General features: G+C 37.8%; 5 protein-coding genes across 5 annotated transcripts; 3 read left to right on the top strand and 2 right to left on the bottom strand.

Moving 5' to 3' along the window:
• Positions 1 to 158: 158 nt before the first annotated feature.
• On the top strand, positions 159 to 2,532 carry LOC108813317 (metal transporter Nramp4). The gene is made up of 3 exons (XM_018585845.2): positions 159 to 914; positions 1,007 to 1,143; positions 1,415 to 2,532. Exons 1-3 carry the CDS (start codon positions 391 to 393, stop codon positions 2,275 to 2,277), a joined length of 1,524 nt encoding a protein of 507 aa, XP_018441347.2. The 5' UTR covers positions 159 to 390; the 3' UTR covers positions 2,278 to 2,532.
• A 90-nt stretch (positions 2,533 to 2,622) lies between these two features.
• On the top strand, positions 2,623 to 5,685 carry LOC108809966 (U-box domain-containing protein 2). The gene is made up of 4 exons (XM_056989141.1): positions 2,623 to 3,148; positions 3,228 to 3,332; positions 3,779 to 5,425; positions 5,503 to 5,685. Exons 1-4 carry the CDS (start codon positions 2,867 to 2,869, stop codon positions 5,569 to 5,571), a joined length of 2,103 nt encoding a protein of 700 aa, XP_056845121.1. The 5' UTR covers positions 2,623 to 2,866; the 3' UTR covers positions 5,572 to 5,685.
• A 1,091-nt stretch (positions 5,686 to 6,776) lies between these two features.
• On the bottom strand, positions 6,777 to 8,035 carry LOC108806633 (uncharacterized). The gene has a single exon (XM_018578795.2). The coding sequence runs from the start codon at positions 7,993 to 7,995 to the stop codon at positions 7,030 to 7,032; it is 966 nt and encodes a 321-aa protein (XP_018434297.2). The 5' UTR covers positions 7,996 to 8,035; the 3' UTR covers positions 6,777 to 7,029.
• A 2,662-nt stretch (positions 8,036 to 10,697) lies between these two features.
• LOC108812358 (subtilisin-like protease SBT1.7) lies at positions 10,698 to 13,487 on the bottom strand. Its single transcript, XM_018584604.2, has one exon. It carries the CDS (start codon positions 13,253 to 13,255, stop codon positions 10,970 to 10,972), a length of 2,286 nt encoding a protein of 761 aa, XP_018440106.2. The 5' UTR covers positions 13,256 to 13,487; the 3' UTR covers positions 10,698 to 10,969.
• A 5,285-nt stretch (positions 13,488 to 18,772) lies between these two features.
• LOC108811657 (BTB/POZ domain-containing protein SR1IP1) lies at positions 18,773 to 21,660 on the top strand. The gene is made up of 5 exons (XM_018583741.2): positions 18,773 to 19,244; positions 19,327 to 19,396; positions 19,476 to 20,084; positions 20,168 to 20,695; positions 20,898 to 21,660. Exons 1-5 carry the CDS (start codon positions 19,189 to 19,191, stop codon positions 21,438 to 21,440), a joined length of 1,806 nt encoding a protein of 601 aa, XP_018439243.2. The 5' UTR covers positions 18,773 to 19,188; the 3' UTR covers positions 21,441 to 21,660.
• The last annotated feature ends 241 nt before the right edge of the window (positions 21,661 to 21,901 follow it).

Genomic DNA, 21,901 nt, shown 5'->3' with positions numbered 1-21,901 from the left:
TGCTTTTTTTCCTCATTTTTTCATTTTCTTCATTAATTAAAAAGGTTTAATAGATGGCGTAACGAATAGGAAAGCCTTTTTTATTATATTTAAATTTAAATAAGAGTTTTAATTCTGTGGAGATAGTGATATTCCCAAGAAAAAAAAAGATTCGACAATCCCAAGCTTCACACGATCTAGTGAGTTTGTTGACAAAAACTAACCCCCTTCTGCCCTTCTCTACACTTCACAAGTTCTGATTATTAATCTTATCTAAAACCATTAACTCCGATTATATAAAGACAATAATACTAACAGCAGCCAGTAACCAGCAGCAACAAGAGAAAGGAGACACACTTCTCAAAACCGCAGTTACATCACCGACTTCAGACACTCAAATATTCTTACCAAATGTCGGAGACGGAGAGAGGTCGTCCTTTGTTACTAGCATCGGAGGAGAGAGCCTACGAAGAAACCGAGAAAGTCCACATCGTCGGCGTCGACGAAGAAGACGGCGCCGACTACGACGAGCTCGGGAACTCACCTCGCTTCTCGTGGAAGAAGCTATGGCTGTTCACCGGACCCGGGTTTCTCATGAGCATAGCTTTCCTCGATCCAGGCAACCTGGAGAGCGATCTCCAAGCCGGAGCCATCGCCGGCTACTCTCTGATCTGGCTCCTCATGTGGGCCACGGCCATCGGGCTTCTCATTCAGCTTCTCTCCGCTCGCCTCGGCGTCGCCACGGGGAGACATCTCGCCGAGCTTTGCCGCGAGGAGTATCCCACTTGGGCGAGGATGGTGCTTTGGATCATGGCGGAGATTGCTTTGATCGGTGCTGATATTCAGGAAGTTATCGGTAGTGCTATAGCTATCAAGATCTTGTCTAATGGGCTTATTCCTCTTTGGGCTGGTGTTGTTATCACTGCTTTGGATTGGTTTGTTTTCTCAAATTTAGGGTTGTTTTTTGATTCTTGGAGATGTTTTAGAATTGTTTCTGATATTAGTATGTGTGATTGATTGATTGCAGTTTCATCTTTCTATTTCTGGAGAATTATGGAATAAGGAAACTAGAAGCTGTGTTTGCTGTTTTGATTGCAACCATGGCGCTTGCATTTGCTTGGATGTTTGGTCAGACAAAGCCCAGTGGAACTGAACTCCTTGTTGGTTAGTGATCTTAAACACTTTTTATTCTTTAGTTTGAAGAGTAGAAAACCCAATATTTAAGAAATGCTAGGCGGCGATTAGGCGTTTTATAGAAGATTTTAAAAGTTTAGAAATCATTTTTAAATAATCGTTACAAAAAAAAAATCGTTACGTTACGTTCATACCCAATTTGCAGTACGTTCATACCCAATTTGCAGACTAGACCGATTTTGATTTTAGAACATTGGGAGAAACTAAAAATAGTAACTTTTTTGTTTTTGGTTCAACACAGGAGCATTGGTCCCAAAACTCAGTTCCAGGACAATAAAACAAGCGGTTGGAATCGTGGGATGTATAATCATGCCTCACAACGTCTTCTTGCATTCGGCGCTTGTTCAATCGAGAAAAGTCGATCCCAAAAAGAGTTTCCGTGTCAGAGAAGCTCTCAAGTACTACTCCATCGAATCAACCGGAGCTCTCGCGGTTTCCTTCATCATCAACGTCTTTGTCACCACCGTGTTTGCCAAAGCCTTTTACGGGACAGAGATAGCAGACACCATCGGTCTCGCAAACGCTGGACAGTACTTGCAGGACAAATACGGCGGCGGGTTTTTCCCTATACTCTATATATGGGCGATAGGAGTTTTAGCAGCTGGTCAGAGCAGTACCATCACGGGCACCTACGCAGGACAGTTTATAATGGGAGGGTTCTTGAATCTCAAGATGAAGAAATGGGTCAGAGCCTTGATCACACGGAGCTGCGCCATCGTCCCGACGATGATCGTGGCCCTCGTCTTTGATTCTTCTGATTCTTTGCTCGACGAGCTTAACGAGTGGCTGAACGTTCTTCAGTCTGTTCAGATCCCTTTCGCCGTCATCCCTCTGCTTTGTTTGGTCTCTAACGAGCAGATCATGGGCAGCTTCAAAATCCAGCCTTTGGTGCAGACCGTCTCGTGGATCGTAGCTGCTCTTGTGATTGCTATAATGGTGGATTTCTTCTCAAAAGCTGCGACGAGTGTGGTTTTGCTTGTGCCGGTGATCATATTCGCTGTTGCGTATGTGGTGTTTGTGCTTTACCTTATCTCGAGAGGCCTCACGTACACTCCTTGGCAGCTTGTGTCGTCACAGAAAGTGACACAGAGGGATGATGAGTAAGTAAAAAAAAAATGCAAATACCCTCTTTGCTGAATGGCAATAAATCTGCAAAACTGAAACAAAACAATAGAAAGTTGGTTTCAACAGTAGTATGGTAACAATGTCATGATATGTATTTGTAACATGGTGTTTATGTTTAGAGCATAGACTTATGTAGAATATATTCAGAACTCTCTTTTGTTGAAAACTCCTATCTTTGTTGGAGTTTTAGCTGAATAAAACGAGAATAAGAAGCTTGTTTTTCAACAACAAAAATATCCACAGATTCAATTAGAAAGTCTAAAAGATTATTAAGATACATGACATGAATATCAAACATAGGATCAGCTCTTCCTAATCCAAAACCCAAAAAAAGTCAAAATATAATAAATAATTTTTGAATATATATATGATTTTTACATAAACACACGCCTAATAAGGTTTGAAGTAAGAGACTCGACAATAGCCTAACACATTTATCAAGAACCAAAATAAATAAATTTTGTAACGACTAAGCAGACAGAGAAAGCTGAAACTGCCATTTGCTTTCGGACGCACAACACTATAAACTCATGTTCTTGTTTTTTTTTAAACATAACGCAAGGTACATATGGAGGGGGAGTCTAGGTTAAGAGTTCTTCTCGATAACATCTCCTCGTATCTCAGTATATTATCATCAACGGACAAGTTATCTTCAAATCCAGGTCATAAGTATTACACCAGAGGAGAAGAGATTGCAAAGCTTCTTATGCCTTTTCTTGACAACCTTGTTGTCTCTAATGCGTCTCCTAACGAATTGCTTAGCAAAGGCTTTGAAGAGTTATCTCAATACCTTGATGAGCTAAGAGAGAATTTTGAGAGCTGGAAACCTCTTTCTAGTAGAATCTTCTATGTACGTAAAGAAACAGCCAAACTCTTCTCTTAGTAATGTCTTTTTCTCTTTACTAGCTACCTATCTTGTGTATCCCCAGGTTCTTAGAATTGAATCATTAGCATCAAAGTTGAGGGAATCAAGTTTGGAAGTCTTTCAGCTTCTCAAGCTCTTACCTGTTGATTTGGTCTCACCATCTTGTGAGGTATTATAGTCTCAATGTTCAATAATTAGTGTGTAGTGTTCTTTAGGTTCTAGTAATTGATCTGGCTCCAGAACCAGGCTTGTAAGGATTCTTTTGAAACATTTCAATCGACCCCCACTTATGGAAGGCCCTATATTTTTATTTATAAGTTATATATATATATATATATAATTTTTTGGTATAATAACATCAAAGTGTGTATTACAAAATAAAAGAGATGAATCAAAGAAATTTTGTTTATGAAAATGATAAAAATATATTGATAAATTTTATATTATTATGATTTAGATTAAAAAAATAGTATAGTTTTAAAACTTTGTATTTAAAAGAACACAATTAATCTACAAAATTTGTAAAGATATTTAAGAATCTGTAAATATTTTATTTTGAATAGAATTTCCAAAATCTCAGGACAGGCTATGTCTGGCTCTTGTTTAATGTTGCAGGACTGCATAGAACTGGTAAAGCTAATGGGAAGAGAGGAAGTTTCTTATACTATTGATCTAGCTCTGATAGATCAAAGAAAAGGTCTTGAACTTACTACAGAGGTTCTGGTGAAAATTGCTGAGAGTGTTGGTTTGAGATCCAACCAGGATATTCTGATTGAAGGTGTACTACTTGCAAACTTGAAGGAAAATGCCGAGTTTGCCGAGAACAACAAGGAAGCTGAGTTTATAGATGGACTGATCTCTCTGATAACGCAAATGCATGATTACCTTGGCAACATAAAGCAGTCTGACTCTCAGTTACCTTCTGACTTTTACTGCCCTCTATCACTTGAGCTTATGACTGATCCTGTCATTGTGGGATCTGGTCAAACATACGAACGGGCATTTATCGAACAATGGTTTGACATGGGGCTCATGGTTTGCCCAAAGACAAGACAGGCTTTATCTGGGACCAGTTTGGCACCTAACTTCACTGTCAAGGCATTCATTGCCAACTGGTGTGAATCAAACAATGTCAATCCTCCTGATCCAATGGAGTTGATTCACTCAACTCAGCCTTTCCCTCTTCTTGTTGGATCAGGTTCCAGTGGTTATCTGCCTCTTCCTGTAATGGATGATACACTTAAGTGCAACCATATAGAATCAGTAGCTGCTACCAAATGGGAGGAGCTGCGTCAGGTCTTAACTAGGTCTGCTTCTGCACCAGGCATTGTCTCTGAAATGGCTTCCAAAGACAAAAGAAGCACTAATGTTGTTGCTGCTGCTGCTACATCATTGAGGCGTATACGTGACCCCTGGATCATCATCCCAGTGACCATAAAAGAAACTGAAAGCAGTTCAAGCATGGAAGCAGAGGTGAAGAAACTGATTAAGGAACTGGAGAGTTCTTCTCTAGATGCACAAAGAGAGGCCACATCTCAGATCAGGATACTAACAAGAAACAGTATAGACCATCGCCCTGTGTTTGTCAGGTGTGGAGCAATCAATTCGTTAGTCAATAAGCTTTACTCCAAGGACGAGAGGATCCAAGAGGACGCTGCAACTTGCTTGCTGAACTTTACCCTCAACGTCAACTATGTCATCACGAGTAGTGAAGCTACCGAGCCGTTCATTCACGTTCTCAAAACAGGAAACATAGAAGCCAAAGCGAACGTTGCAACAACTCTAGTAAGCTTGTCTAGGACCCAAGAGAACAAGAGAAAGATAGTAGAAGCCGGAGCTATCGAGCCACTAGTTGAGCTAATGGGACATGGAAGTCAAGCAGCAAAGAAAGACGCAGCCACTGCTCTATTCAACCTCTTGCAACGCAACAGGGAGAAAGAGAAAGTAATCAAAGCTGGAGGAATTAGGTACTTAGTTAAGATGATGGATCCGGCAGGTGGACTGGTGGAGAGAGCTGTGGTTGTTTTGGCTAATCTTGCAAACGTGCCACAAGCAAAGATGGAGATTAGAGATGAAGGAGGGATACCACTATTGGTGGAGCTTGTGGAGTTAGGTTCACCAAGAGGGAAAGAGAATGCAGCAGCAGCACTTTGCCTTCTTTGTATGGATAGCTCAAGATTCTGTAACACTGTCATAAGAGAAGGAGCTATTCCACCTCTTGTGGCTCTTACTAGATCAGGAACAGCTAGAGCCAAAGAGAAGGTTCCTTTTCTTTGCTTTGTGTTTTTTCTCGTCTTGTTTGGTAATTATAACTGTTTCTATGCTTTTGTTTGTTTCAGGCAAAGAGTCTTCTTAAGTATTTTGAAGCCGTTAAACAAGAGAACCAAGAGAACCAGAGGCGAAGCTGATCTTAGTTTACTGCAAAGGTTGTACTACTAAACCTATACATATATGAGACATCTGCATGTATATGATGCTAATATTATACAGTAATTTATATGGAAAACATGTATGCTATGTGAAAGATTAAACAGTGAATGTCTGTAGCCCAAAAAAAAAAACAGTGAAAGTCTATAATATGAGAATTGTATACTGTTCTCTTATTATTTCATGGAAGCAAACAATACAAGCTCTATAAACTAATATTTGATAAATTAATAAACATAATAAATTCATAATTTTTATCGGTAAAAATTAGGTTGAATAAGAAAATATTTTTTAAGAAGATAAAATATAAATATAGTTTTATTAGAATCATAAATTAATAATGTTATATATATACGGTTTATATAAATACAAATAAATATAATATTGTTTGTTTTATATTTACAATGAAATTTATTTTTATTTTTCTTAATACTTGGTATATTTTAATAATATTCTGTAACATTATTTTTAAATTACATTTAAATTCTATGATACTAATAAAAAATATGAAAATAAGATTTTTAAAATTTAGTTAGTATATACTGTAAATTCAACTTCCTATTTTATAATAGTATAGGAATAGTAAAATAGATAACTATTTATAAATTAATAATTTTATAAACTAATAAAGTAACATTATTTTAACATTATTATTTTTAGAATTTTTACGATATACTTTTAGCTCCACTTGAAATATAGAGGACATTGAACTGATGGGCGGCCCCTTTCGATCGTTTCCACTTTCCAGCGAGTTTTGGGTAGATTTTGAAGCCGCCTAATGCACAACTCACACAAGTGAGTTGAGGATTTGGTAGTAAAACATTATATTATACGATTTTGACGCTGAGAAATTCACGTCTTTGAATATGTAAACATCATTGCTTTTAATCATGCCAAGCACCACTCCTTATCTATTATGGAAAACAAAAAGAAAGAAAAAGAAAATAAAGTTAAGCACACCTATATGATATTTCACTTTCACATCATTCTCGTTTCTCAAATGATGTTTCACTTTCATACCATCTCATATACGTGTATGCATCTCTCTTGTCTTGCTCGTCTAAAATCAAACTCAACTTAAAAAAAGTTTCTTATGAGATTGATATCAGCTAAAGATGAATGTGTAGTGCACCTTCAAAGGTTGGATTGGTAATTTTTGTGTAAACTTCGTACTTGGATGATTTGAGCAGAATAATTGAAATTCTGAATATATTAATAGAGATGATCAGAGAAAATGTGATTTAAAACTTAGCTAAAATTAAAATCATATTAAAGTATAATTGACAATTAGCCACTAACATACAAAAATATAATTACGTAGGAAATGATTAAACACCCAAAAAATACATTTAAATTAAAATATTAAAGACAAAACAAAAAAAGGGAAGCAGAGAAACAAGAATGTGTCTGTTGCTCCTCCTCGAGGAGTCATCAATCAATCACGCCAAGCTTCTTCTGCCAGGATCAACGACAGAACCTACCTGTGATAACTCTTTTAACCACTCAAACGTTCTCTTACGCGCAAACGCTGTTTTCTCCTCTTTCTTCGCCGTCTTCTTCCTCCTCTGTTTCTCCTCCGCCTCATTAATTTTCATTTTCACAGGTACGACCGTCTCCGTCGCCGCCGAGCACTTACAATCCGCGAAAAGAAAGCTTTTTCTCCGGCTCCTCGACCTCGATTCTCCTCCCGTTTTCTTCGAGTTCGAGCTCGTGCTCGTGCTGCTGCAGCTGCTGTTCCGGCTCACCGACACTCTAGCGTTCGCCGGCGTTCGGAGCTCGATCTCCGGCGTCCGGACGAGCCCCAGCCGGAGAAAATCCCAAATCGAAGATGATTTAGGGTTTCTGATCGAGCTCACCCTCGCCGTCATGCTCGATGACCGTCTGATGATCTGTGGGTTCGGACTCGGTTGGCTGTAGTCGATGAAATTGTTTTTGATTTTCCGGTCTGATCCGGCTCTGGTTCGTCGGAATTCGACCGATTCGGATCTGGTGATTAACCGGTTCGAACCGGCGTCTAAGCTGACGGAGTGGCGTAAAGGTAGAATCCTTCCTTCCGAGAATAATTCGTCTGCGGTACTCATCTCCGGAGCCGGTTCGCACGAATCCGACCCGAGCCGAAACGACGACCCGATTTCGAATTCGAACCCGGAATCGATTTCTTCTTCTTCTTCTTCTGACTTTGACTGTTTCGGGAAATGAACTTTAACGTTAGATGAATTTACCGGCAAATCAGACAGAGACAGCGCTTCTTCTTCGTCTTCGTCTTCTTCTTCGTTCTCTTGAACTTGATTGCGATGAGAGATCAAAAGGGTTTCTTCGTCTTCTGTACAAGTCCTCCCCATTTTCGAAGCTTCCGAGTTTCCAACGAGAGACAGACAGAGAGAGTTTTTTAAATTTAAACACATAACGAAAGAGTGGGCGAATATTTAAAGACAACAAAATAAGTCTCTGTTGACAAAGTCAAAACGATATATCGATCCTTTTCTTTTAGTTATTTTTCCACAAGCCTATAAATATATCATTCTTGATACATAACTTTTTTTTTGATACATAATTTACATGTGTAATGTATTTATTTATTCACATAAAGTATAATAATATCTGAAAACAGACATTAAGCCATCGAAAAGTATTTAATTTTTTCACATGAAAAGTTATTTCCCATCTGATTTTTTTTTCTAACATAACAAAGATCATGAGAAGAATGAGCCTCTTTTACCAGACATGGTGTTTCTTTTTTTTCTTTTTTCGTTTAGTATCGTGACAATTGTCTATAGTTGAGCATGGTCTATATTTATTTGCATCGTATATTCGTATGTTTAATTGTGTTTCGAGTTCTTCACTTCTTCTTGTGCCTAATTAGACTCCTGAAAATATGTTTAATTATGTTTCGAATCTATATTTACTTTGTCTTATTTAACGATCAACTTGCATTAGGCTGTTTAATGTTTTATATTTGCTTTGGCGGGTAAAAACTAAAATGTTTCGAGAACCCTTTTGGTAAGAAGTAAGAACACACATGATAAATCTGTGAGGCTATAAAGTTGTGGCAGGCTTTTGTTATATATATGATATATCTAATTACTTTTTTTGATGAATGAAAAACATAGATATGTAACAAAAGAAAAAAAATAATAAGAACCAAGAAAATATCGTTAAAAAACCAAGAAAATATAAATAATAAGAATAACTTAGAAGGTTGGGTCTGTGGAGGAGTGGGCCTAGGCCACTATTTTTGGCACGCGATAGCTACGCTTTACCCAGCACCATCACCATTCATCTTCCACATGCATCATACATTTTATCATGAGCTTTTATAGTTTCTTTTGATGTTTTGTTGTTAACTACGAGCGTCTTAAATTTGTCTGTGTATGTGTAGAGAATAAACTATGCATCATTTTCTTATTTTAATCATCTGAAATCTTTAGTTTCTACTTTCTAGCTACAGGTCAATTAGAATGATCTAACGTCTATTACGGTATTTGACATTTTTCATATCTTTCTTCATTTTCAAACGTGTAATAATGGTCTAGAAATGTTTCCATAAGTTGTTAAACATTAGACTACTACCACGCGTATGATTATAAACTATAAATACAATAGGAAAATGACAAATTTCATATTAAATTTAAATTTTAATATATTTCGATGTCCAGTTCTAGAAGGATGTGGGTTAATAACATTCATGAAAAACAAAATTCCTCATTATCAACGACATCTTTTTGTCATATACGAAATAAAGGGTAGAATGTGGATTTGAAATCATATGATAAGTCTTGGTCGAGTTGTATAATTATAAAAGCTATGTTCGCCATAAAGCAGTAGGAGAAAAAAAGGTAAATGTGGTACCATTGATAGTTGAAATGTATGGTGCAACAACTATATTTTTCTCAACTTTTCTATTTTTATCGATTTTGTTAACGTATTTTTCAATTATTTGATGGTATAGTGTTCATTTTTTGTGACTCATGCGTGGCTTGTGAGATTGTTTTGTGCTGTATGAATAAAGGGCCGCAAGAAACGATGTATTCATTGTTGTTTCTACTTTTCTTTTTATTATTAAATTACATTTTCAAACTCATCATAATGACATTGTTATCATACATTTGAGGAACTTGATTAGGTGATAGTTTTCTACTCCCTCCGTTTCGAATTATATGTCGTTTTAGAGCAAAACTTTTGTTTCAAAATAAGTGTCGTTTTATGATTTTAATGGAAAATTTATTGATTTTTTATTCTAAGCTATTTTTCTATTAGTTGAAAACTGGTTAGGTGTATTGGTAATGATGTTTTTATCTAGTAAATATACAAAATTAAATGTTTTATTAATCTGTGTGTCGAAGTCTAGAACGACAAATAAAATGAAACGGAGGGAGTATCAAATAAGTCTTTTCTGTTAAGTCTGCTTAAGGATATACTTAAGAATATATTTAATAGTAGCTTTATCACATCAAAAAAGTTCGCTTGTAATTTCATAAAATATATTTGTAATCTTGAACTATACACATATATATTTACGAATGCGATAATATTTATACATATATATAATATTTATATATATTATATGTTAATGTATATTGTCTGTGCATGTGGATATCTATTGTCTACGCCTAATATTTGGTTCTAAGATTTAAGAGAGGTTTACAATCATGCAACGTGAATCAAGATTGGCCATGGAAGGAATGATACGAAATGGACTTGTGCAGTGGGTAATCATCTGCAAAAATCGTTGACTAAAGGAACGGTGCCGATTAAAATTCATTATCATGTGTTATAGAATTCAATTTTAGAATTCATTTTTTTATATTATTGAACTGGAGAAGCAGACTACATCCATACAGGAAACAAAGATCCATAAAAGTTTTAAATGCCACTTCTTAATGGGCCTAGCATACTGAAGCCCATTAAGCTATACACTTCAGTCCCTAAAACCCATAAATCAACAAAAATCTAATCATGATTTTTGTTTTCTTCTATACAATTATGATCTGCCATACCCGTCTCGGATGATTTCACATCATCTCAGAAACATATTTAGTAATTTCATGTTTCTACAAGATGTCACTGCCGTGTAAATCAAAGTAGTCATAATACATTAACAGCTAAAAAGTCCAATCATTTTACTTTTCATTTAAATATTCAAGTCACATGATAAAACAGCTAAAGGCACAATCCAGCTATCCTTGTGGCCGGAGAATATTTCTTTTCTTCAAATAGCAAAGAGAAAACACAACGACAAGAGTTCCAAAAACAAACTAGATAAGCCAAGACTGCATGCCGTTTCTGCTAAACAGAGCTCTTATAGAAACGGCATTACGATATCTGAACTTTCTTCTTCCCATTAAAGCCCAATAATTTTGTCATAACTAAACCAAACCACTACGACCAGCTGATCGCCACGGGACTGGCCACCACGTGCTTCCCATCTGACCATTCAATGCTGCCGAAGCTGTTAGATCCAGACGCCTTAGACGAGTCTACGGTAAACGTCACTGTATACGATTTCTTCTCGTTAACTTCTTTGAAATTCAAAACAGCCGGTACAACCGAAATCTTGACTGCTGTGTTATCGGAAGTGACTTTAACCGAGTAGGACCCAGCTCCTCCAACGCTCGTGACAGTGCGTGTGTACTTGTACGCTCCGGATCCATCAACATTAACAGCGAAAGACGGATAGTTTAGATCGGCGATGGAGTACGTTTTGGCGGGATCGCAAGTGTAATTGCGTCTCGAAACGCTTCTGATCTGCGACGATGTGTAGTTCAACGCGCAGAGGAAACCCAAGTAATCAACCGTCCCGAGATCGTACACGAGTCCTGGATTAGTGGCGATCGTCGGCGACACGTATCCCGCACCGTGATCAAACGGCGTCGAAGGTTTCCCCGTCGCGATGTCCAGGATCGGTTTTCCGTCTTTGTATGATCTGTAAGCGGTGGTCATGAGCGCCGATCTAATCGCCGCGGGGCTCCACTCCGGATGCGCGGACTTGAGAAGAGCCGCCAAACCGCTCACGTGAGGGCAAGACATCGACGTCCCGGAGATGATGTTGAACTCCACGCGGCGAGGATCGGAAGGAAGTCCCGTCGGTCCCGCGGCTCCGGTCCACGCGGCGAGGATATTGACTCCCGGAGCCACCAAATCAGGTTTGAGAACGTTGGGAGTAATCGAATTAGGCCCCCGCGAGCTAAACGCCGCAACAACCGGAGAAGGCTTGACGTTAACAACAGTTCCTTGGATCAAAACCGAAGCGGTTGGATTCGGATCCGTCAAGACGTAGCGCCTGATGATATCGCCAGCTTTCTCTCCAACCGTAGTCGCGGGTAACATATGAGCATCAGCCACGAGCTCCTCTCCGTTGGCAGCCGTATTGGCCAGGATCATACCTACTCCACCGGCAGCTTTCACCACATCCCCTTTCTGAACCCTAGCGTTCACTCCTCTATCGCACATCACAATCTTCCCCTTCACTTTCTCCGGAATCAAAGTCCCCGTCATACACAAGTTCCCGTTAGTCGCGTTACTAGCATTCCCCGCGTAAATAAACGGTAACAACTTATTATCCGGAAGAGCGTCTCCTTTAAACAATGAAACTCCCGAATAGTTCTTCCCGTTGCCTAGAACCGCAACCGCGGGAAAATCGCGATCCAACGTACCAGCACCAACCGTGGTGATCCACGGCGCCACGTTGGATAAACTGAAAGGGCTTGGGCCTGCGTTACCAGCAGAGCACGAGACGAATATACCTCTCTCCATCGCGGCGAATGCGCCAATCGCAACTCCGTCTCTATAGTAATCAGACGTCCCACCACCAAGCGACATCGACAAAACGTTGACGTTATCGTCGATCGCTTTATCGATGGCGGCTAAAATATCCGAGCTGAAACAACCGCCTAACCAACAGACTTTGTAAACCGCCACGCGAGCGCGTGGATCCATCCCGCGAGCTGTCCCGCTGGCGAACCCCAGGAGGCTAGCTCCCTCCGCGACGGATCCGGCGGCTGTTGATGACGTGTGCGTTCCGTGGCCGTCGTCGTCTCTGGGAGATCTGGATTCTTTGGATTCGTCGACTGGTCCCATCGTTGCTTCGTAGCCACGAGCGAAGAACCTAGCTCCGATGAGCTTGCGGTTACATAGGGAGGCGGTGAAGTTAGTTCCGGCCTCGCACCCGCCTCTCCACGTCGACGGAACAGGACCGAATCCTTTGTCGGAGAAGCTTTTGCTCTCCGGCCAGACCCCGGTGTCGAGAACTCCGACGACGACGTCGCTGGATGCGCCGGTTTCGGGGAAGAGATCCGCGCCATTCTCGTCGTCGAGGCCGAGGAAGAGTGGGGACCGAGTGGTGTGTAACTCGTAACGGTGCTCGGGTAGGACTGAGATGACGCCTGGCTGAGATGTGAGCGAGTCGGCTTCCTCAGGGGTTAGGCGAGTGGAGAATCCGTGGATTGCGTTGTCGTAAGTGTAGAGCAGCTGAGCGGACTCTGAGACGGATCTGAGTGAGGAATCGTACCAGAGGGAGTGGAGGTCGTACCTTGATGGCATCTGGGATTTAGCCATGTGAACGATGTATGTTGCTTGCTGAGGAGCTCCATGGGACACGTGGCAGGAACCCAGGTAGAGGATAACGAGAAGGAAGAAAGCGGTGGAGGAGAGAAACGGAGAAGACATATCTTTTTTTTGTGGTCTCTTTCTCTCTCTTGTGAATCGAAGGAGGAAGATGAAGCTGAGAGAAGGTTTATATAGACGAGTAGAGAAAAAAAAGAAGAAGAGAGTATATTATGCGTACGATAAATCCATTTGACTGTTGCTTCCACTCTTCTGCTTTGAAAGTGATTACTTTTGTATTTCTCTTAGATTAGCCTCTGATTTCTTTTTCCCCGTCGAATTTAATGTTTAAGACCTTCTTGTTCACCTGAGTGTACCTATGTTTACACGAATAAATATATCCGATTAGTAATGACGAAGTATATGTGTGTGTTTTTCTTTTTTGATCTAACATGTGTGTGTTTTTCAAAGGTTGTAATGATATGAAAATCTATTTTTAAGAATATGAATGGAATTTATTTTTAATATTATCGATATTTGGAATGGTGTGATATATAAATGAACTATTCCACTACTACTAAAAAATATAACTTTTATCTTTAATGGAATGAAATAGCGATTCTATCAATTCCATAAATAAATAAAACTAAATACAAAAAATGGAATCAATTTAAGGAATATTCTAACTTATCTTAAATATGATATCATTTTCATGTACTCTTTTATAAGATATTTAATTTTGTTATGAAAAAAAAAATCCCTCTGAATCATTTATAGATATTTAAGAGTTATTTATAAAAAAATTATAAATTAATCCCACTCTATAAATGATATACTCTAAAACAATAATCATTAAATTTCGAACTCAGAATGTTATAATATTTTTGATTAAAAGTATTTTTGAAAATCGGTATCCAATTTAGTGTATTTGAAACAATTTTCATGAATTTATTTTTATATCCATTCATGTTATTCGTATAATTTTTACTAAATGTATTTAACCTATGTTTGCTTTGTTATATCGAGAGTATTATCGTCCTTTTCTCAGATTTTTACTGTGAACTTGTTTGAGACTATAAATATGGTTTATAGGTTTGAGATCATCATGCTATGTGGTTGAGAAAGTAAACGATGATGGTTGACAATCAAAAACCACTAAGACTATATAGCCTTTTAAATTATGATAGTGGAACACTATTTGTTGTGCTGTCCGAAGTTTGGCGGTGTACTTATGTAAAATCAAATTCGTTTTCTTATTTAGATATATTTCGTTTGTAAGTTACATTGGTTTCCACATACGCATTCGAATCTTAAAATCTTATTATGCTCTTTACGAGATGATTTACTATTGGAAATGACTACTGAGTGGGAACTCACGAAGGCAGTGTGTCTTATGTGAATATCAATATCGCAATCACCAACGAGCTTAGCGAATACAAATTCACTTCAGAGAAAAATACCCGAGAATTCTGAAAAGGATATACACATTTCTGAATGAATTTCAACACGAATCTAATACTATATGCTACGAGTGAAAACAGTTAACATTAGCTTTTTGAAGGAAAATTATTTCATTGTCCTTTACCGTAAAATAATGAATTATGCGCATACGAAACTAGCTAGGACAGTTTTATGTTGTTATCAATGGGGATACAAATGTAACTGAAGCTACAGTGAGAACACGCACAAGGCCTAGATTTGGATCTAAGCACAACTTCTAGGATTATGACCCATGTGTCTTAACGTGCACTTTATTAGATCTCTTTATTTCTTATATCTAACCAGATCTCAGCTCTGCAAAAGACAAAAGCTAAAAGCAAACTCCAAACCATACATAATCCACCGTTCGATCTCAATTACAACAGATGATGGGGTCTTTGTAACCTTTCTCTAACCGGAATCAACATCCTATGAATAAGAAAACATCTATGACGTTAGAGTTAACCATTTTGTTCCGGTTAATGGAACTTTGTATAATTATTCGGTGATTCAATTATTACAGGTAGGACGGATGAGTGGCAGCGAGTAGATGTTAATACGCGACATGTGAGCCTAATTAAGTTAATTAATCAAAGTTCTAATCAATCTTCGAAACATCATAATTATTATTTTTTTCTCAACCACCCATCATACCACTTTCCTGCCTAATACATCTTACACTAGTAATTTAATCTGTTTTTTCACAGATAACATTCTAGTAATTTTAGTTGTTTCGATATTCCTTGATATCAGCAAAAGAAAAATTAGTACTTATTGAACCGACTAACTGTCTTACGTCCGGTTCGCTTGAGTACGGTACGGTACGTCTCGAGTCTGGTTAAATTCTCCCAAATACGATAGTATATCATTATTAAGGGGTCCAGTCAACAATTTTGTCTTGCCTCGAAGTACGCTTTATACAGGAATCTAGGTGCTCGTGACTCTCTTCTGTTTGTTTGTATATATTCACTAAAATCAACAATACAAACTCATGTCCACATTATACATCAAAATTGTGCACTCCCTCCCAATGTCTTTTTCTGAATACTTTAACATCAGAAATTCTGTCACGGTCCCGTTGATGCGCCTTTGATTGCGTGCAAAATCATATTAGCAAGTTTCCTCTGGTTTTTAGCGCATTGGCTGCGTACACCATCGTGATTTTATGTTTGATAACTTAAAAGTTTCTTTTACAGTCTCATGAATTTGATTTTCAAGGGTAATTTATAAACAAAACAATTAAAATATACGTAGAATGTATATATGAAAACACTGCGAAATATAAACATGCAATCTTCCATCCACGAGCATAAAACATATGCGAGAAAATTAGCTATATGGTTGCCATAAGAAAACATAATTTTATAGCTAAACTTTATAAAAAGAACTATGCACCTATGCACCAATGTAACACAAAGTGTAAAACAACCTTTTTTTGAATAAATTTAACATTATTTCCAAAAAAAATAAAGAAACACAATTAAAAAATGTCAAATATAATATTTTGGTACTAATAAGCGATATATTTATCTTAAAAAAAAAAGAGTGTGTACAGTGTAAGATTTGTACGGTTCAAGACATAAGCTAGATGGGCTTCACACTTAAAATCAATTGGTGATTAGTGGAGTGGCTCATCTATCTTATATATTACTAAAGATTTCTTCCAATATCCGATGTGGGACAACTATGTGTCTAATACGCCCCTTCGAGATGATGGCTCTCTGAGCGTCAATCTCGGAATGTTCGGGCAAGGATCGATGGGCCGACTTTGGACTGGATCGATGTGGATCAGGTTGGACTGTATGAATCGGGCTCTGATACAATGTAAGATTTGTATTGTGGAAAGCTTAACTTTATTGATGTTTACAGCTCTCTATTTATACAAGGAAGGATCCTAAGATAAAGCCAAGACGAGCTTATCTAAACTTATAATTATCTACAAGATAAATACGAAGATAAACACAAAGTTATCTTGATGAAGGCTATCATAGATAATGATATGTCATTATCCTAATATACAGTGTACACTACTGGAGACCAGATGATGTTAATAAGTAAGAGAGCGTACACGTAACGAACTACCTTTCAATGATCTCAATGAGTTTGATCGAAGACACCATCAACTAACCAAACAATGTGTGTGGCAGTTAGAGACTTCGGTTCGTATGGTACGACATGAATTAACGTATCTTTAAATCAGACCAGAGCTAACCGAAGTCTCATCTTTTTTTTTTTGTCACTGACCGAAGTCTCATCTAAATAATGTAACGCTACATTGATACATTCTCAGAATATCTTCTTACACTAAAATATATTTGTAAGCGATAGAAATAAAATTTATAGCAACAGCAGAAGCTGGCAGGTTGTTCCATCGTATTGGACTCTCTCAGTGATAATGCCACGAGTGGTTTTAGACTCTTGTCCACGTCCTTGTTTTACTTTTATATTAAATTTTGGAAAAGAATAGTATGTATCAGTGTTTCCATTGGACCACGCTTTTTCTTTGTTTGGAACTTGATTATAATTGATATGTGTGCCTACCAGATCTACTCCATTTTTTTTTTCGTTTCTTTTGAATATCACGCAATCTATCAAAAAGCAATAATGTGTGAACTCATGCTTTTTGCATTTAACCGTAAAAGCTAAACGGGCCTCTCTTATCTTAGTAATTATCTTAATAATGTAAGTCATGCTTTCGTGGGCATCTCTTGTTTCCACGAGCCTCTCGTATCTTATTAATTATCATCGCGCAACAAATCTTTCCTAAATGGGCCTGGTAAGAATAATAAAGACTTTTAAGACCCAATATATAATTGGACCAGAACGGTTTGGTCCACACGCTTATACACACACATGTTAGGCCTTTGGATTAGTATTTGCAGGTCAAGTTTTGTGAAAGGTTTATAAAGTCCCGAGTCTGAGGGTTTAAGAAATGTATCGATAGCTAATATAATTTCCAGCCATTGGTGCTATACCTTGTGAAAATCTGTAGTTCATGGGGAACGTAAAAGTTCGCAGACAAGAGAAAAAAGTGGAAACTTTCTATTTTTTTGTCCCCATGGGCGAAAGAAAGAAAATTCAGCGACAAAGTCATTTAAAGATCCATCAATATCAGTGGATTCCTCGACAAACGCCAAAGTTCATTCGTCATAGTGGTATAGACGCTCCAAGATTACCACAGCTATGGTTATTTTACTTGTAATGGTTTCCAAAATCTATTAACAAGAGAATAAGATTCACGAGTTTATGTTTCCTATATTGAGATTATAGAAATTAATGGGTTGTGGTCAGTGGCGGAGGCATGAAATATTTTTATGGAGGGCATAAATATTGAATTCGCTTAGATATAATTTGTTATATGTATTTTTAGAGGATTTAAACAAATCTATGGAGGGGGCCCCATTCTAAAAACAAATCTATGGAGGGGGCAAAATTATTTTAGAATGGAGCATTTACATTGAGATTTAACTTACACTAATTTTAAAAAATTTGCTGAGTTCAGTGGCACCTATCTTACTGTATATGGCTCCCCCACTGGTTGGTAAGACTAATAATATATAAATATTATCATCGATTTATTTTAAGTTGGAAACTTATCTTTTTGTCACACAGTTGAAAAACTTAAAAACTAACATTCTAACATTTATGAGAACTCTATGTATTATGTGGAGTCTATAATTACTAACACAATATTGCAAAATAGCTATTGATCTTGATTTGGTTGACAATAACATGAGCTAATGTGATATCATTGTTGAGGACTTGGAGGAAGACCAGGGCAAAACAATGGAGGATTTTAACTGACCAAGCCATGAAAACATCTAGAGGTAAATAAGTCAAGCCAGACTCATGTAGCATTTTCTGTTTTTATTATCGTTACTATTTAACAATTTTAAACTTTTCGTAAGGGACGTCTTATATTATTCAAAGACACCATTTATTGCAAGGTTGAGTTGAGTCTCAATCAAAATGGTGGAGCATATAATGACTTCAATTATCAAAAAAGGGGGAAGAGTGGAAAGATGACAAGACTCTTTGTAGGGACCAAGATCTATCATTCATGTTCTGTTATAAAATCAAGATTCTCCAGCTTACTTATACTGCCTTCCCTCTCATCTCCTTACCATCAACCAATATTATATATAGCAAACATTGTATTATATTTGGAAGATATATACACATTTGTGGAGAGCAATCAATACTCTTTTCTACTTCAATTTGGAATTATTTGTTTTGGTCCAAAAGGTGTCTGATCCATTTGGACTCTTCTAAAATCTTTAAAACCAAACCACTACCACACACACAGTCCTTAGACACTCTCTATCTTGTACTCTCCATGACAATTACTTAACTAACCCTCCACTCCTCTTGCTCTTGGTGTTAAAGGTAGCTTGCGGTTCTCTGTTTTTCTCTGTTTGGTCGCAGTTATTAGAGGAAAAGAGAGAAAGAAACTCTAAGCTGATCTTATTCTCTCTTGTATATCGTTACGTCACATCTTCGTCATGAGAAGGACTTGAAATAGTGTTCCATGGTGGTTTTCTTGTGTCATAAGAAACTGCGAGCAAAGTGTTCATAATATGTCAGCAAAGAAGAAAGATCTTTTGTCCTCAGCCATGAAGAGAACCAGCGAATGGTTTTACTTCTGAAATCCATTATTTTTTTTTCCACTTTGGAAGTAAAAATTCTTAAATCTTTTTTTTTTTACATTGTTTCAGGATATCTTCTCAGGAAGTTTCTAGTGATGTCACCGTTCATGTAGGAGAAGCTTCTTTTTCACTGCACAAGGTAAAAAAAGCTATACCTAAGTTTACCAATTCAATCTCTATGATGCAAAATCAGTGACATGATGATCACATTCTTGCAGTTTCCACTCTTGTCAAAATGTGGCCTTATCAAAAAACTTGTGTCTGAATCAAAAAACGACTCAGACGCAAGTGTTATCAAGATCCCAGATATCCCTGGAGGCTCTGAAGCATTCGAGCTAGCTGCTAAGTTCTGCTACGGTATTAACTTTGATATGAGCACAGATAACATCGCCATGCTGCGTTGTGCAGCAGAGTATCTAGACATGACTGAGGAACACTCTGTTGAAAATCTCGTCGTAAGAGCCGAAGCTTACTTGAACGAAGTAGCTCTCAAGAGCCTATCGAGTGCGATCACCGTCTTGCACAAGTCAGAGGAGTTGTTGCCCGTTGCTGAGAGAGTGAAACTAGTGAGCCGTTGCATCGATGCGATTGCTTACATGACTTGTCAGGAGAGCCAGTTTTGCAGTCCCACGAGTAATAACAGCAACAATGAGGTTGTGGTTCAGCAGAGCAAGCAGCCAGTGGTTGATTGGTGGGCTGAAGACTTGACCGTTCTTAGGATCGATTCGTTTCAACGTGTTCTGATCGCGATGATGGCTAGAGGGTTCAAGCAGTATGGACTTGGTCCAGTGCTTATGATCTATGCTCAAAAATCTCTTCGAGGGCTGGTGAGTTTTCTTGAGACACAAGTTACCGTTTAAAAAACAGAGTTTTGTTAGGGTTTTAATCAGTTTGGTTCTTTTTCTCGCAGGAGATTTTCGGTAAAGGAATAAAGAAGATTGAACCAAAACAAGAACACAAGAAAAGAGTGGTCCTAGAAACAATCGTGAGCCTTCTTCCTCGAGACAAAAACGCAATGTCAGTGAGTTTTCTCTCGATGCTTCTACGTGCAGCATTGTACCTAGAAACAACGGTTGCTTGTAGGCTTGACTTAGAGAAGAGAATGGGACTACAATTACCACAAGCGGTTCTTGACGATCTCTTGATTCCTTCTTATTCATTCACTGGAGAACACTCCTTGTTTGATACCGACACTGTTCAACGCATTCTCATGAACTATCTTGAGTTTGAATACGAAGGAGTCAGGTTAAGTAATAATGGTGCTGATCTTGCTGGTGATATGGAACGTGTTGGTAAACTTATGGAGAATTATCTGGCTGAGATTGCTTCTGATAGAAATGTGAGCTTGCAGAAGTTCATCGGTTTAGCTGAACTTATTCCTGAACAGTCTAGAGTTACTGAAGATGGGATGTATCGAGCCGTCGACATCTACTTGAAGGTAAATGTTATGAGGATACTATAAATTTTACATTTATTTGCAATTATGAGGACACTAAACATTACATTTATTTGCAAAGTAATGTTTTAAGTCCGGATTTCTAACTTAAAATCAATTGGTCATGAGTGAATTGATCTAAGTTCTTTATATATTAATCATGTCATATTCCGATGTGGATATTGATCAAATGATCTTCTTGCAGGCTCATCCAAATATGAGTGACGTAGAGAAGAAGAAAGTATGCAGCTTAATGGATTGCCAGAAACTATCACGAGAAGCATGCGCTCACGCAGCTCAGAACGATCGTCTTCCCGTTCAGACCATTGTTCAAGTGCTTTACTACGAGCAACAACGTCTACGAGGAGAAGTCACTAACGATTCAGAAGCTCCAGCCCCACCACCACCACCTGCTGCAGCAGCAACTGTTCTTCCTCCTAAACTCAGCTCCTACAACGACGAGCTATCCAAGCTAAAACGGGAAAACCAGGACTTGAAACTCGAGATTCTCAAGATGAAGATGAAACTAAAAGAGTTTGAGAAAGAGACTGAGAAGAAATCATCAACAACAACCATGAGCAGTAATCATAGTTCTCCAATCTCAACTGCTGCTTCCATGGATAAGCCTCCATTGCGGAGAAAGTCATTTATGAACTCTGTTTCAAAGAAACTCGGAAAGCTAAACCCTTTTGGCATCACACCAGGCAGAACCAAACCACCCAAAGATCGTAGACACTCTATTTCTTGAAAAAACCATATATTATATATATACATGAGTATTGTATTTAATTTTTGTTGGGACTTCTAAGTTCTGATTCAAGTGTTTTTTTTCTTCTTGTTTTCTACTTATAGTTATTTGGATTTTTTTTTGTGTGCTTATGATGTTTGTTTGTACATAAAGCTGGCTGGTAACGGTTTTTTTTTTGAGCAACGGTAACGTTTTTTTTAATGAAAACAATTTCATCTTATTCATCAAATATTATTAGGTATACATCATTTAAGGATAGATCATAGATACAGAGAACTTGGGATTCTAAAGCTTGATAATGATAATACATGATTGTGGGGTCATATAACATAAATTACTGATAAGTTTTCATTAATCTCTTAGATTTGGAAATTATAAAATATATAGCAGAACTAAATCAGGGGAAGTAGGTGATGCTTGAAGTCTCTCAGGGAACATGCCAGCAGATAGTGCATGTTCTT

Source organism: Raphanus sativus, chromosome 6 (genome assembly GCF_000801105.2).
Source record: "Raphanus sativus cultivar WK10039 chromosome 6, ASM80110v3, whole genome shotgun sequence".
NCBI lineage: Eukaryota > Viridiplantae > Streptophyta > Magnoliopsida > Brassicales > Brassicaceae > Raphanus > Raphanus sativus.
This window is presented reverse-complemented; position numbering and strand designations above follow the sequence as displayed.